The sequence below is a fragment of the Oryzias melastigma genome, linkage group LG8 (assembly GCF_002922805.2).
Source record: "Oryzias melastigma strain HK-1 linkage group LG8, ASM292280v2, whole genome shotgun sequence".
Lineage (NCBI taxonomy): Eukaryota > Metazoa > Chordata > Actinopteri > Beloniformes > Adrianichthyidae > Oryzias > Oryzias melastigma.
In genome coordinates, this window is record NC_050519.1 from 20,265,988 (window position 1) to 20,282,901 (window position 16,914).

The 16,914-nt window shown below is 39.3% G+C and overlaps 2 protein-coding genes across 3 annotated transcripts in view; both read right to left on the reverse strand.

Moving 5' to 3' along the window:
* The window catches only part of smurf2 (SMAD specific E3 ubiquitin protein ligase 2), a 61,742-nt gene extending 48,570 nt beyond the window's left edge, over window positions 1–13,172 (reverse strand). The window contains exon 1 of the mRNA XM_024272322.2: window positions 12,743–13,172. Coding sequence (XP_024128090.1) covers window positions 12,743–12,794 — 52 coding nt within the window. The 5' untranslated portion in view covers window positions 12,795–13,172. The remainder of the gene's footprint in view (window positions 1–12,742) is intronic.
* Window positions 13,173–15,538: 2,366 nt separating this feature from the next.
* kpna2 (karyopherin alpha 2 (RAG cohort 1, importin alpha 1)) overlaps window positions 15,539–16,914 on the reverse strand; it is a 4,043-nt gene continuing 2,667 nt past the window's right edge. For both annotated transcript variants that reach the window (XM_024272855.2, XM_024272856.2), the window contains exons 7-11: window positions 16,622–16,885; window positions 16,302–16,535; window positions 16,041–16,223; window positions 15,818–15,967; window positions 15,539–15,748 (exon numbers count right to left, since the gene is read on the reverse strand). In XM_024272855.2, coding sequence (XP_024128623.1) covers window positions 15,659–15,748; window positions 15,818–15,967; window positions 16,041–16,223; window positions 16,302–16,535; window positions 16,622–16,885 — 921 coding nt within the window. In that variant the 3' untranslated portion in view covers window positions 15,539–15,658. The remainder of the gene's footprint in view (window positions 15,749–15,817; window positions 15,968–16,040; window positions 16,224–16,301; window positions 16,536–16,621; window positions 16,886–16,914) is intronic.

Genomic DNA, 16,914 nt, shown 5'->3' on the forward strand with positions numbered 1-16,914 from the left:
AACGTTTGGAAATGACACTGTTTCCATTAAATCATAATTTTGCGATAAATCACAAACCAACTCACGCGATAAGTCATTAAAAACACGAGGATGAAGGACAACAAGTATTTTTTTTATTTCATTCACTAAAAGGGAGCATGTGAGTGACGTCACAGCTCTGTCTGGGGCGCGTGCAGCGCAGCTCGACTCAGAAGAGAGAGAAGTCTGTTCAGTGGTTAAAAGAAAAAGCATTCTAACAAATAAGCATCTGGACCTTTTTTCTGTCTGAAAACACCACAGCATAAATTCAAGTTTCTGTCACGGCGCTCGCGCTCACGAGACTTCAGGCTCCAAGCTGCAAAAGTGCGTCTGCAGACGAGGAAAGGAGGAGGAGCTGCTGTGCGATTCTGTATGACCCGCAATTTATAAAGCGCTTTGACGCTGCGGGACCTCCCGATGCGCCAGCTGTGCAGGCTCAGATCAGACGCTTCATACCGAGAAGCGCATTTATTTAGAAAAAAAGTGTTTCCGCTTTGCGAAAAATGTCTATTTCCTCCTGTAAGCGCAATTTCTTTTTTCGAAAAATGCCATTTTTTTCAAAACTGTGGTGTTTCCATTTGGATAATTTATTATCCAAATTCCAATTTGCGAAATTTCAGAGTTAATGGAAATGCGACTATTGATTATCTCGTTAAGGAGAAAACGATTTAAAAAAAGAAAAATAGTGGGACAGGCTGTTTTTTGGCTTCAGAAATAATGAACATAGTGTGGCGACCCGGGGGTTAGCCCCGCCTTCAGCTCCTAAGACTCATGGGAAGTGGGAAATCTGGGGTGTGTTACATTGCTCACCATGAGTGAGGGAGCTGTGAGCAGAAGTCACGTTCATACTGTTTGGCTGCTCATGTGTGTTCAAAATAAATGGGTGTTGTTGATGAAAGTGAGAGTACGCCGTCTGCTTCGTGGACTACTTCTGCCTGAGACTCTTCGGGGTCGTGCGATGTTCAGGGCACTGACGTTTCTCCTCCCCAGACAGTGAAAGAGTAACTCGCCTTTGGGTCACTGCGGCGTTCCTGCTACTATTAACATACAAGTAGGGTCGTTACAATATAGCTGTAAGATATTTCAATTTTTTAATCCTTTATGAAGGCAGGTGTGATTTAAAAAAATCGCATCAGACTAAAATTAAATTTTCGAGCAGCTCACAAGTGAATTGTGCTATTTTTAGAAGAGGCCTGCGGGCGACTGATGTGGTGCTCGCGGGCGACCTGTCGCCCGCGAGCACCACATCAGTCGCCGACGTGTTGGTGACCCCTGCTTTACACAATAGCGGCTGAGAAAGCTTCACCATCTCCGTGACCCTGAACGGGAATAGACGAATATAGAAAATGGATAGATGGATGTTATTCAACATGGATATATTAATATCAATTCCCAGTCGTTTAAGTTAAGCTAAGAAGAGTTATGATTGATTTAGAAATTGAAAGCATCATTTTTTTTCACCAATGCTTTGTTTCCTTAAAAAAAAGATCAGTACTAGATCAGGATACCTATTTAATATAAACAAAGCATAAAACATAACATTTTCTGCAAAAATGCACATGTTTTTAGTGTTTTAAAAGCCTAAAATTAAAAGTCCTGAATCTTTTTCATATAGTTTTTCACAGATTCGATTTTTGCTCTTTGTAAGGATGTAGAACCTTGATACTGTACATGTGCCTTTGGTGGCATTTTCATTCATCGTTCTGCAATCAGCTTGAATGGTTCAAATATCAACAGCACTAAATGTTAAGTGGCAGAGGCTTCCTCTGCTTAAAATGAAGTCATGACGACGAAAAGAAAATAAGCTGCACGTAGAACCATCAGAAATTTAGCTGAGAACACTTATAGTTTCAGGGACGTGTTTCTACTTAACCTATACATGCTGTCCTTTAGAGTCTGGTGTAGATGACAGAGAAAGAGAAAATTCATCAATTCAGCTCTGTAAAATTGTCTGGGAAAAAAAAAAGATTTTTCTGCATCACTTTTGTATCTTGCAAAAATATCTCAGGGTTTCAACAATTCCACAGGAGACCCACATCAGTTTGTGAGTATGCAGCTGCACTATGAATGCAAGAGAGCCAACTTTATCAAGATGTTATGGACTTGTTCACAGGCTTTTTATTGATATCCAGACTAAAAGGTTCAGCAGCTGACAAAGAAAAAAATCTGAAAGTCCTCCAATGACAATTTTTTTATTTCAAAAAAATGTTCCCAGTAGTGTTTTAATTATAGTTATTACATTTTTAACCAAAATTCTAAAATCTAAATGTCTTAAAAAGCCATTTTTCATATTGATCTGAAGCGTCCTGTTTGTAAAATTTCCCCTAGGGGGGTGTGGCTTTGGAGCTCAGCTGAGCAGCTCCGCTCCTAATTACCCCCAGTCTGATTATGATAGCTGTATAAGTGCTTACATTTCAAGCGGCCTCTTTCAATGAAAAGTCTATGCAAACTTGCGTAGAAGTACGGAATTCTGCTTTACGCACATTTGCATAGATTTTTCAATGAAAGTAGCCGCTTGAATGCACACCAACGCAGCCGGTGTGTGAGCACTTTGCGTCTCACTAGTGTAAATCTTCACCGCTGCAACAAAAAAATGTCAAATAATGTCAGTAATGTCCAGCCGTATGGTTCTGATCCAGATGTCAGCTGGGACAAGGAAGTGAAGATCTTCATGGACAGAACTTCCTCCAAAATCCTGATTCTTTCTCCTTCCAGTTCACCAAAGACTCTTTTAGCTAATTCTCCAATGTTTATTGACTGTGATCAATACATTCAATCATTGGTTTCTCAGAGTTCTTGATAAAATAATCAAAGCTAACATCAAAATGCTCTTTCATTGATTTACAATCCTTTCCAACTGCGGTCAAATGAGCCGCCGTTCACATTTCCGTGGTCACATCAAGAAGCTCCGTGGAGTCTGGTGGAGATTTTCCAGCGTTCTCAGTCCTGCTACCGTAAGTATTGGATGAAACTCACACCAAAAATCCAGTGATGCTGATTTGACCACAGAAATGTGAACGACGGATAAGAATATCAACATTTTATCAAACACCTCAAAGATATCCTCAGATAAATGTAATTGAATAGATCATATGTAAAAACTGTCAGGAAAAGGAAGTCCATCAAAAGAATTTTTTTTTCTTTGATTAAACAATGTCATCAGGAAAGACAACACTTACTTTGAACTCTTGGCTCATGACACCAAGTTTTTTTTTATGATCCCCTAAGATTGTGCAAGATAGATTGAACAGATTGTGCTTTGTTTTGCCAAATAAGATTTATGATGCATCTTTTGATGGACTAACTTCTGCTTTGACTTTAAGAAACAAAAATTTGGAGTCATCTGGACTGGAGTTAATCTTTTATACTTTACAACACTTCAAAAATAAGTATAATAAAATGAATATACAGAGATCAAAACGATCCATGTAGCGCAGTGTCTAGTTTTTTTTAACCACTCAATTCAATAAAAATGATTCTGCCAAGGAAAGAAATGGTACTGTTTTTCTTGTCTTATTCTAATAACATAGGTTTCTTGTGCACATTAGAAAGAAGTTTCAAACACAAAGTCCTATTTTTTTTATTTTCTATTACACTTGTATTCCCTACTATACATCTACAATCGCTCATGTGACTTCTTGTGGTTACTAAAGCCATCTTAATTGGAAAATTAGTTTTTATCAAGCTTTTGTGGAATCCATAAGTACAAAATTCAATCACATTTGGATCTTTAGCACAAGCTGAAGAGCAAGCATTATTCAAATGATAAAATTTGTGTTTTGGTAGTAAATGATATACGTTTTCTCTGACTTTCTTTTGTGTTTTTCTAGTTCTTTTGTGTTTTTATTATTTTTATTTCTTGTTCAATAAATCAAATTATGTGCCACATTTTGTTATCTCTGGCACAGAAATGCTCTCACTTCAAAGGAGTTGATTGTGTGAGAATCATGGAAGAGAAAAGCCAGAGCCGTGGAGGGAAAAGCCAGCAGACAGTCAGGCAGAAATGATGGGAGAAAAGCCTGCAGGAAAGAATCCCTATCGCACTTCTCCTCACACTCCTCACTAATCCAATTCTGACCCATTAACCACCACTTCCAGGTTAAGAGAGAGCGGGTCTTTGAAGGTCTTTCTTTAGAGAAAAGCACTTCCCGAGCCCACAGGGATGTTCTTACTTATAATCTCTATTTCCATCTGATTGGGGCAAAGACAGAGCAAACCCTGAAGTCTAAACCATAATCATCATAATCTTATATATTCTTGGCACTTACAGTATTTAGGAGCTATATTTCAAATTAGTGCACAATCCAAAATACATACAGAAATTAAACTATTCTAGTTATGGCATGTTTAGGGATTTTTACTAAGAGTGATAAAGTTTCAAAGGAAATTTCTCTATATGATATTAAATAGGTCAAAAGAGGATTTGTTGGGTAGTCAGTACTAGGATACAACACAAGCCTGACAGTAGAATAAACAATAACCACACAAGTAGTGCCTACTACTTAAAGTTTGTATTTCACATTCTCTAAAGAAACCAGTCAACTGCAGCTCATTTATATCTTTGCTGTCAGAGTTTTAACAGAAGCAGGAGAACTGATTGCATCAGTCATGTTCTACAGTTTTTACATTGGCTCTCATTTGAATAAAGAATTGATGTTAAAATGTGTCTGCTGCATAGATCTCATGGTGTGAGGCCTCAACACCTGTCAGGTGGCAAGGCTCTGAGATGTGCAAGAAAAACTCAGCTTCAGCATAGAACCAGAGAAAGCGACTTTCAGCTGCAGCCGTCTAATTTATCTTAAATACTCCTCAGCTTACATCAACCCACTTTCAGAACCCTCTGAAACCCTTTTAAAGGAGACAACCCAGCTACTGTTGAACGAAGACAGAGGGCACAACAGAGGTGGAGGTCGCAGGGCATATGTATTCAAATATAAAACTTTGCCCTCATTTGACTTGCCTGCACTCAACCTGCAAAATGTCCTTTCAATGTCTTCTTGTAGCTGTTTAACATTTTTTGAACATTTTGTTTCAATGCTGTCAAAGCTATTCTGCATCTCATTGAAATTGTATTTGAGTGCGAAAGGTGTATAATTAAAGTTGTCTCATCCTTTTACATATTTTGCCATCCAGTCATGCTTGAATCACCTTTAAGTTTTCAGTCACACCGCAGAGCTGCTCCAGATATTTGTTCATACAGGCTGTCAAACACTCAACACGATATAGAGCTGAGATGGTATTTTAACTAAATGCCTATAGTGATAACATACTGATGTCTCTTTCAACAGAAAGTGAAAGCTGATCAGACTGCTGAATGACAGCCAGCAAGTACTCCATAAATTCTTCATCAGGCTGGAAAAGACAGAAGAAATCATCCTTGGTTTTCAGATTAATTGGACCGAGCCGTCATTATGAAGTGTTGATCCTCAGCTCAGCAGGAAGAGCTAGTTCCCACAAACCACACATGCTGCCCACTCATTCAAACCAAGTCTTACAAACTGACATGATCAAGCAGCACAGCAACATTTGGACTTTTGAAGTGCTGTTGAGTCCATGGCGAGAACCCGACTGAAATTTCCAGTTTTGTTATTTTAGGGAACACTGAAATTATTCTGCTTCCTGCTTGTTCGGGTGAAGTTTGGACAAGTGTTTGGGGAGCACTTCTCTTTCTTGGAAGCTACTCTCTCCTTACTCTGCTCTCCTCTGGACCACTGCTGGCAGTGGTTGGGAGCAGAACCACTACAGAAGGCTTTGTCTTAATAGAAGAGCAACTGAACCAACAGCAGACTTCAACCAGTCAATTAATAGGTAGAATGGCTAAAAATGATGGAAGACTCTCAGCAGGGGGAAGGAAAATGTTTACAACTCATGTGCCATAATTACTCGAAACACTCCTGTTTCCATTTCTCTACTATAGATCGTCTTGCCCTCCTTTTCTCCACTCAACTTATCCATTATTCACTTTGTTTACTTGCATAAACTATCCAAGCAAGATGTGGAAACGTTCTGCAAGCCTATGATGGGCTAGTTGAGCTCACCACATGCAGCTAATCACTGCGTATTTCTAAAGTATCCTGTCTGAACACCCAAATCACTTCCATACAGCCACTCTGAAAGAGCGGCTCTGACTGAGACCACATGAGTTCACCAACACTTTAAAACTCTCTTAATCACCAGGTTCTCCAGAGCCCCATCTGTGAACAACTGCAGGGATTTCTTCTCCAATTAAACAACAAACATCCATAGACACCGCTCTGTAAACTACAGCCAAAGAAGGAACCTGCACTAAAAAAGGAAAGGATGAATGGTTTTGCTTTCCTGCATGGCTGAACCATGTTTGTGTTCTTCTCATGAAACATCTGTATCCAGCATGTCTGTCATCTCACAGAGGAAAGAGAGGCACCATCAAGTGCTCATCAGACGCAATTAAATAAAAGGAGAGGAAACCCAGCAGAATGATTCAGACAGAGAGGCAGAGTGCAGAGGAAGCTCGGTCTGCATGGGTGGGACTGAAATGTGCTTTGGTCTGAGAGGGAAGAAGCTTAAAGACTCGGAAAGAACAGGAGTGACTCAGAGAGGAAGAGGTGGGAATGTGAATGGAGACTTCTAGGGTATCCCACTGAGATAGCTCTCTTCGCTGGTATGAAGTGTGCCAAAGAATTCAGATGAGCAAACCATATGGTTGAAGAGTCACATGTTAACTCAGAGCTGGGAAGAAGCGGCAATAAATGTCAAAAACCTGAATCTGAGAGGAAGAATCAACACAGCAACCGCTTTCTTTTTTATTGTTCTGATGCACATCAAATCCGATAATTGCCACCTATGACTCATTTCCCTTTAGACTACAAACAGCTGATGGCTCCATATTTGTGGAGAAGGACGTAGTCTCTTTTCTGCAGTGTCCAAATCACATTACAGGAGACGCTGTGGGTTTGTGTTGAGCCGCGTGTCATCATGTTTATGGTTGCATGGAAAGTGCTCTGAATCACACCAAGGGTTATGCATGCATGACAGAATTTATGAATGATCGCACAAAGCAATGAGGCGTACCTTCATGGGGTAATTTATGCCTCGCTGGGTTGAGCGTGTGATGCCGCTAGCTGTGTTTGTGTGTGACATAATGCAGGAGTGATCAGCTGTAAAGCATAATGGAAACCTCTCCCTTGTTGTCAAGGGGAAGTTCTCACCACAAGTGTTGGTTTTAGCAGCTTGCTTGTAATATTTTTTCCAGTTTAATAGCTGGCAAATATCTCCAACATCTGGTTCAAATGGACATGGAGGTTGTTAGCAACAACAGTCACCTAGAATACAAACAGTTACAGACGTCTTCAAATACAAGTCATACCAAAACTGACAGAAATCCAGAGAAAACCATTGAATTAGCGTATTTTGATATTTTAAAATGTTCAAATATTTTACCGGCAAGTTTAGATCTGACCAAAATGTGTATTTTTTTTCTTTAAAAAAAGCACAGAAAACTGTTTAATGTCATGCTTTTAACTAAAATTTTGCTTATTTTAAAGGATTGCTATTAAATGCTTTCAACATTTTTCCAAAACACATGAAGACTTCCCAGCCTGCCCTTATTTTTAGTACAAATCCCAAAATAAAGTGCTCCAGTTTACTAGACAACAGCACTTCAATACAGCTAAAAATGAATTGCTGTACGTTCCCTTTATAGACCACATTATAGGTCCTTAGACAATTGGTCTCTTCTTTCTTTCCAGTTATCAAAAGAAAAAAGTTTAGCAGATGCATATGCATTTTCTCCCAAAGATTCATCGTTTTAAGTGCAACTAAAGATGAGAAAACCAATGAAAAGAACAGGTAAAAATCTGTGCTTAAGTAAGTTACTAATACTTTTATTCATCATTTACTTTATTACCAAAAAAAAGTAACTATCTTACATTACATTGATATAGTCTGACATATCTGAATGGACTCCTAATTTAATTTTATTTCTTAGTAATTCCAAATTACAATTCGACTTAACTGTTCCTTTATTACATGTACTGTGGCTTCGTTTTGCTGCTGTATTTGTTTTCTGACAGAAAAAATATCTACTATGGAGTAACCTTTTGAGTGGTTACGACACTCCATGTTTATTGTCATGACATTATTTTAATAGCATTTTTTCGGAGTGAAATTTGACAGGACATCTCAGTGTAGCACACGCCCTTCTACAGACTCCAGATGTGCAAATTGGAGTGACAGACAGATGAGCTGCTCACAATGTTTTAAGTATAATGAGTGGACTTAATTACAGTCATGGCAATTTACAACTTAATAACCATCATCATTTAACTATGACCTCATATTCTGACAGATATCTGGACTCATGAGAGGTGTTAATTCTGTTGTGGTTCCAAAAACTCCACATGCAACGGGCAGAGGCTGTTTGGGCTGGGTATGAAATGAGGTACTTTTTAAAAACACCAACCAAACTGCCTCAAACTATTGAATATCAGAAGAATTTTCTTCATTCCATATCAAATTTTGACTCCCAAGAGAAATCACTTTGTCCACTTTGTTGTTTTTTTGCTTGAAGGTTTAGATGTAGGGGTACAGAGAAGCTAAATTTATGTTTCAGCTATGATTTGAACTGATCTTTGGTTTTATTTTCTAGTCTGCCCTTATATTATAAATACAGTACATTTGAGAAGCTTCAGCTGCTTTTATAGTCCAATTGTGACCTCTACTCAGTTTAAATCTCGAGTTATGTGAAATCTCTATTCATACGGAAGAAAAGCCAGTTTCAGATTAAAAAGTTAAAAATAAAAACTAGAATATTTTGAATTCTAAATCAAATGGATTGGAAATTTTAACAGCACTACAAAGATTTAATTAAATTTAAAGACTTATAAACTATTTAAAGACCGATATTTAATTTAACTACAGAGGTAATTCAAGTAAAATAGTTTTTTAAACTGGACTGCAAATGATTAGATTGATGTTGTAAAGTTAGATTATAGGGGTCGACTGGACCTGACTGGTTTACTGAATTCCAGTTCTTCCCTTACGGCTTCTCTGTACCCCTACATCTGAACCTTCAAGCAGAGAGTTATGAAAAAAAATACTGTCTTCAAATTTGGACGCCATTACCCCTCGGTGACGTCATCATAATCTACGTTTGCAAGTAGCTGCCAGCGCTTGGAAGACACATAACAACATCAGTTTTATAACTTTAAAACAGAAAGTCATTACTTACATTTAAATGTAAACTTCTGTGCTTCAGAGCACACCCACATGAAGAAATGAACTTTTTCTGTGCGGCACGACGAGAGAACACCCTCATAGCGGAAGGATATAGAGCCCCCTGCAGCTATGGCTAACCCTTAAAAAACTATTTGGGACACCCCTACCCCTCTAAATGCCTCATACAACTGGAAGGGTAGGGAGAAGCCAGAGAGGTAAAATTTGGATTCAGTCTTAGTGGATACCCGGTGAACGGACCTGGCTCCATTTACATTCTTGTCCATTGGGTAATTCATAGAAAACTGCATATATTAATGCACTCTATTGGAAGCTAGTGTAAAATTTACTAGTGTTTACTGATATATCGTACAAACAAACTGAGACAATAATGAATCCTGACAGTAAATACACTAAACTAAAGATACAAATAACATCCAAATTATGTCATGGAAAATCTAGAAACCTGTTCCAACCTTTAACCTACTCTTTGATTGGCTTTCTGCAAAGATCCCCATGCTGCTCTGAGCTTTTCCTTAAACTAAACTTTCGGAGAGCAAGTTAACACATTGATTAGAAAAAAGCTGAACCAATTACAGCTCTGTTACAATCCAACAAACAAAGAATGAAGCTAGGAGGCAAATTTCTCATGCCTGCAAACGTCCAGTTTACCCCAAACTGACCCAGATGCTCTGTGCATGCCTCACAGTTCCAGCACAGGACTTTGACCTGGATATACAAAGGAAAAAAAATCATCAACAACAGAGGACAACCTCAATTGTTGCTGGCTTAATTGTGTGTCAACCGCTTCCATATGTGGAATACTAGGTCAGACGGAAAAGGCTCAGCACTGACAACCATGAAGTTTGTAGATTGGAACCTGCTGAAGTGGAGTCACGTACTTGAGTCAATAAATTGATTCCCTGCTGGGGCTTATATGGCAACAAAGATCTGCGTTGTAAAAGCAATACATCCGTCGAGTTATCATTAAAGCCCAAAAATATGTTGTTTCAAACCAACAATAACGAAAAGTTGATTAGCAACTGAAACCACTAGATACAAGATGATGAAAGAAAGAAAATGAAACTACTGCACAATCCACTGTTGTGTAGGACAAAAAAACAAATGAGGTTTTGAGTCGGAGTGTGGTGTCTCTCAGTATCAAGAGGAGAGGTGGTCTGTGAGGTCTGCTCACGCCGCTTTTTCACAGCAGACTCACATTCTTTACATTCCACCTAAAAACGACTGCGGTTCATCTCAAGCAGTAGTGACCAGTTCACAACCACACTGTTTTCTGCAGCTTTCAAGATGAAGAGGACAGAAAGTCCAGGCAATTTAAAACGTCCAGTGTCTATTCATGAACAAAACTCTCTTTAGAAGCCTTTAAGCCTCATTCCAATTATCTGTTGATTTTAGTGAAAGCATGCCCAGTGATGTTTAATTTATAATTATGACATTTTTAGAATTAAAAAATAAATAAATAAATAAATAAATAAATGTCGTTTTCTAGGACAGTTTCTGCAGACCGGTTCATCAAAAATGAGTCGTAGGTGTGACTGATGCCCTGGAGTAAGCCTGCCTTCATTTCCCATCATCTATTTGCTTACACGCTTAAAGCCCCCCCAAAATAAATTAACTGGTCCAACAAAAATAACGAGCAATATTGGAGCTGCACGTGGATCTGTTCATCTACAAATGGATTAGGGCTGGCACAAACGATTATTTAATAGTCAACTAATCACTGATTATTTTTTCCAATTAGTCGACTCATCGGGTACATACACAAAGTGGATGTAAAACACACATCTTAACTATCATTAACTGAAAACTAGATATATAGCATCACCTGCGATAATGCTAGTGTGAATGCCGTTAGCTGAATTTAGCTGCTGAAGATGCTGAAGTTGATAGCTGAAAACAGTGAAGCTGATAAACAGCCAAAATATTTGTTGAATGCCAAATTAGCCTAAAAAAACTGAAAAAAAACCCTAAGTTAGCCAAAACAGCTAGCATGTAGCTGAAATATTAGCTAAACTCTAAAATAGCCTAAAAACATTATAAATGTCAAAATAGTCCAAAAAGCTAACAATATTCCAGTAAACCTTTCAACATTGCTACACTCTGACTCCATATAGTATAAAGCAACAACTTACCGACTATTAAATTAGTTGTATACTATTTCAAAAGTCGATTAGTTGTCGATTAATCGTACAATTTACTAAAGAGGATGCATCAGAATGGAGTGGGGCAAGGAAATGGTGGCTCACAGCTACAACCTTTTTCAAATGATATCTTTTTTGTCTGATCTTGATCCAAAATTTGGATAGATTCTCAGAAATGCTAATTTAATCTTGATTTTCTTAATACAAAAAATGCTACAAAAAAACCAAACAAAACAAAACAAAAAAAAACACGATTGTCACTGGGTTTTTAGCCTGCCTTTCAACAAAAACTATCTTTATTGACTAATGAACTCTAATCTACCATGAATGGGGGGAAGCTTGCTATCCTTGGCCACCCTGCAACCTGTCCATCAAGAGTCTTTTGCCCAAAAATCTGCTTGTTGACTCCCCTTGTTCCTATCAGAAACAGCACCAGCTTCAATATTTAACTTGGCATTTCCTCCTGGAACAGCTCAGACCTTGAACCAAATTCAGGTCAGGCTTTGGCCATACATCAAATAAAAAGGCAGCTGTCTGACCCCTCTCCCAGTCAAAACAGAGCTGCCCTCACATAAACCTGCAGGAAAGAAAAAAAAAGTCAGCTAGCAAACAGCTCCATTGTAACCCGCCTCCTCCGTATGACCTGCATATTAGGTGTTTTGGAGGAAAAACGTGGTTCCGTCTGGACTGCTGCCCTCATCCTGCAGACTCAACACTGACCTCCTTTAGCAACAACCAAACACAAAGGCGGCAGCTGTCTGCCAGTAAATATTATGGGACACTGCTCAATGGCAGTTGTAGACGCTGGTAACCTGTGGGGCTGCCTGTCAACTTAGCCGGGGCTGGGGCGGGCATAAAGGCTCGATTATTGCCAAGTGGCGGGCTGTTTGGCTAGGCTAACGCCAGCTACTACCACCGTGAAGGCGTCTGTCAGCGGAACAGAGACTCCCGGGCGACTCTCGTTTCCTCTGAGCACTTTAATTTGTGTTTACTTCATATGTAAGAAGCCACCTGACCATTTGAATTTCCCACAGAAATAGAAAGAAACGAACACAGCTAGGCTACCCTGGGACTCATGTTATGGTAATTTCAATCAGGCTGAGACTATTTCCAAGAACAATAATAACACAATTTAGAGCTGCGTTTCGCTTCCTTGAAAATATTTGTTCATTTCGTGGAAAGACTGTGGGAAAATATACACATTTTACATCATATTTAGGCAATTAAAATTACAATACGTAAATGATAGGAAAGAGGAGGCAGCGAGCCAACTCCGCGACCCATGGGAATGGTTCATCCAGCAAATACACCCAACCTTCCTAGCTAGTGTGTGGGAATATAGTTGGGGATTTAAAAGCGTCTCTCGGTACCTGTTAGTCGCAGCTTCACGGGGCCATTCCGCCGAATTCCTTGGTTAGACATTTCCTCTTGGTTCCAACCTCAACGGTTGAAAAAAATAATATCTTCAAAAAGTAAAAAATAAATAAAAAAAAAATGTTTTTGAACCTCTCCGCTAGTTTAGACTATAATGGAGTCAAAGCACTGTGGCCCGGATGTGGACCGAACTGCCATAGCGAAGCTACTAAATGTGAAAAATGTCTTTAAAAAAACACGAAAAAGCAAAAATCGCGGCGCAGTCGGCATTTATTCAGAATGACGGGTCTTTCCTCTGTCAGGCCGCGTGGACGTGCAGGCGCCGTTGGGCTTCACATCTTTGGAGAGAGCCGCCACCCCGGACGAGTCCTCCTCTCTGCTCGTCGAGAGATGAACTGCTGAGCCTCCGGGGGTAGATCCCGCTTCAGGAGGCTAATTTAGCTAATATTTTATCTGGTTATCAGCTTCAACGTTTTCAGCTATTAGCTTCAATGATTTCAGCTATCGACTTCCGCATTTTCAGCTATCAGCAATTTTAGCTATAAATTTCAGCCTTTTCAGCTATCAGCAATTTTAGCTATAAATTTCAGCCTTTTCAGCTATCAGCATTAGCATCTTCAGTGGCCAAATTCAGCTTACAGCATTCACACTGGGATTATTGCAGGTAATGCTATATATCTTGGTCATAATTAGGTAAAAAAGTTACAGTTTTAAAGTTCAAAAAATTTAGTTTGAGCTTGTTATATAAATGTCTTTTCTGTCTGGCCAGCGACCTGAGATATGTTTTGGATTTTGGCCCCCCTGTGTGATCGAATTTGACACCCTTGTTAAAGGAGCTGGTGACATAAGCACCATTTTTACGATTTTACAGGGGTGTTGCTGAATCAATTTAGCCCCAGGGGCCCTTTAAATTAAACAATAAAAGAAAACAAATAAACAAATAAACAATAATACAATAATAAATGTTTTTTAAATTAAGCTTTTGTAAAACATTGTATTAATTATTCTCGTATTCTCCTTGACAAAATAATAACCCTTTAGTACTGATTAATTCCGCATCAAAACTATGTGAATTCAGTTAAAATAGACTAAATTCTTTAAAAAAGTCACATATACAAACTAGTTTGGTTTGCTTTCACACTACATTCTTTGTAGCAAACCAGACACTGAAGTGGACCTGAAAAAAATCTACAGAGATTTTTTTTTTATCTCAACAGTTCATTTACAAGTGAAGCAAGAAATTCGAAGCAGATTGGAGCACATTAGTTTTGATAGACACCAGAGTTCAGATATGCCTTCACACCTATAGATAATTAGGCTGACCATTCCAACAAACAAACTATGGCCAGTGTGTGTGAGCTGGAAGGAATCTGCAGCATGCAAATGTCAGCCACAGCCAGCTGGATTCATGAAACAGTTGTGTCTGGGTTTGATGTCTGGAATTCCTCTCTAGTGACACCTGGTGGCCATCTGTAACAATTACATCAATTATAGATGTAATTTTTTTTCTACTTTTGACCAGGTGGAACTCACTTTTCATTGCTAATTTGAGGCCTTTTAGCATGAAAAATGTATAATTACTGAATTGTCACAATGTAGAAAAGCATGATTTATGCAAATTACTGGAATTACTATGCATGCCATATTCCAAATAAAGAACTCCATGAGTGAAATACCTTTCTAAAAATACTTACATGTTAACCATTTTCTTTTTTGTGAAAAGAACTTACTTATTTACATTGAGTTGACTTTAGATGAATTTGAGGGAACATAAAGCATAATCAATCAGCATATCCCTTTTATTATTCGGATATGAGAAGTAGCATTTATAAACCGTTGTTGGTTTAAATTGAGATTGACAGAAAACGGAGATTATGTAAAAAAATATAAACATTTTATTTTTACCTTGGTCACTCAGGGAGCACAAACCTGTAACACCAGCCTTCAATGACCCACTCCAATGATATTAGTGTTTTTACCTTGTTCTTGTAGCATTTTTCTGATAATGGAGAACATATGTAAACAGAATTAAGGTCAAATTTGCTTTTCTGAATGTTTTTTTTCAAATTGTTCTCAAGCAGGAGAAGAAAAAATAAAAAGTCAAATCGATCTATGCATGTCCTCGTTTAGCATCTGGTTCAAAACTACGGCTCCATAGCACAGATGTTGATGTAATGTTAGGTTGGAGTCGTGAGGGTCTGTCGGCCAGCAGGAGAGTGTAAACAAAGGGATGATGGGAAATGAAAGCAGGCTTACTTCTGCATCTGTCTCAAAGGTCAGAGGCAAATTTCTATTAAACTCATGCCTCTCTGCAATAACTCAAATTTTAACAAATTTTGTGGCCAAAAACAGCAGTTACAAACCACTTGGAATTCTTTTACAATAGATCAAATGATCAGAATGGGTCTTTGACCAGTTTTCTTTTAAATATATCTTTTCACATTAGGTGTTTTTTTGGATATGTTAAGGGAGATAAATAAAAATACATGTTGCATTTTTCTACAGTCTTTCAGATATGAAGTCATGCATTGTCTAAATTCATCTTAGAATATTTGGTGATGATAATGAAAGACCAAAAGGGTTTTTCCTTGTTCACTCAGGGAATACACAGCCATTAAAAAGGGAGAACTCATGAAACCAGCTGCTCAGAAAACTCAAAATAAAAATTTTGACTCACTCTAACATTTAGCCCCCAAGCTGCTTAGATTGTTCTTAATCCAATTGTTTTGTAGACATGATCCTCCAATGCACAAAGCTGAATTTCTATATAAAAAAAGTATTTGACAAACATGGCAAGATCCACCAACTTTATTTACAAACTCGAGTTAAAACGTTTTTGTACAAAACATAGAAATACAAACAAGTGACAAACAGTAGCATAGAGGCTGCAGTTCAGACATGAGCAGAACCATTTAGAAATTGAAAGTGCTTTGTTCATCACTGATCTGGAAGGCGTACGCGTCATCCGTCGCTTGAGGAACCACACACTGCACCACCTCCTCCTGTGAGAACGACAAACCCAGTTAGACAGCTTCAGACGGAGAAGTTCACATGCTCCACACAACACTGACCTCCTCAGAGAAGTACTTCTCAATCAGGTTGAGAGCAGCTTTGTAGACCATCTCATTCTCATGAGCCTGCAGCGCCTCGATCTTGTCCAGCCCACCAAATTCTTCGATCATTAGACTCAGTTTGTCGGATTCCCCGATCTTGTCTCCGGCCTTTCAAACAAGCATTTGGGTGTAAAAATGCTGCAAAGACTTTAAAACGTTTACACAAAAACCATCTACTCACCAAAAAGATGTTTGTTATTGCATCCAAGATGACGAGGATGGTTTTGCAGTCTTTAGAGGAGAGCAGGTTCAGCAGAGGCTCCAGCACATTAGCTTGAACCAAGTACACCACCTGCTGAACAGTGCCCCCACTGGTGAAGTTTGTGACTGCCCACACAGCCTCCTTCTGAGTTTTATAGTCCGCCTGCACAGACAGGAGGTTGCAGGAATGTGAAGGGTGGCTCTGATTGTTACAGATTGGGTAAAAAGCTCAGCGACTTACCCGCACTAGCAAGTCCACCAAGTACGGCACGAGTCCGGCATTGATGACCTCCTGGATCTGAGAGTCCTTCCCGGCGGTGATGTTGGACAGAGTCCAGGCGGCTTCCTTCTGAATGTTTGGTTTTTTGTGGCGCAGCAGTTTAGGGAACATGGACAAGGCCCCAGCATCCAGAACAGCCTGAGTCTGCTCGTCTGTACCCGTCACTATGTTGCCGATGGCACGCAGAGCGGGAGTCTGGAGGAAAGGTCAGAGGGATTACTTTACAACCCTGAGAATTCTCATGAGGCGTCAACTGAAAGCATAGGAAAGCAAATGCATACAATTACGGGCAGCTCGTCAAAGCCGAGCAGCTTCACCAGGCGGGGAATCAAACCCGTCCCGACCACGATCTCTATCCGGTCATTTGAACCGTCGGTCAGGTACGAAACGGCCCAGCAGGCGTCAGCCAGCACCTCCCGGTCGTCGTGGTGGAGCAGGCGGATGAGAGCGGGCATGACCTGCTGGACTGCAGTTATGGGCGGGGAGGGGTTCTTGTTGCGGCAAAGATTCGACAGCGTCCACGTCACGTTTCTCAAATAGCCAGGCTGCAAAGAAGAAGAAGAAGAAGGAAAAA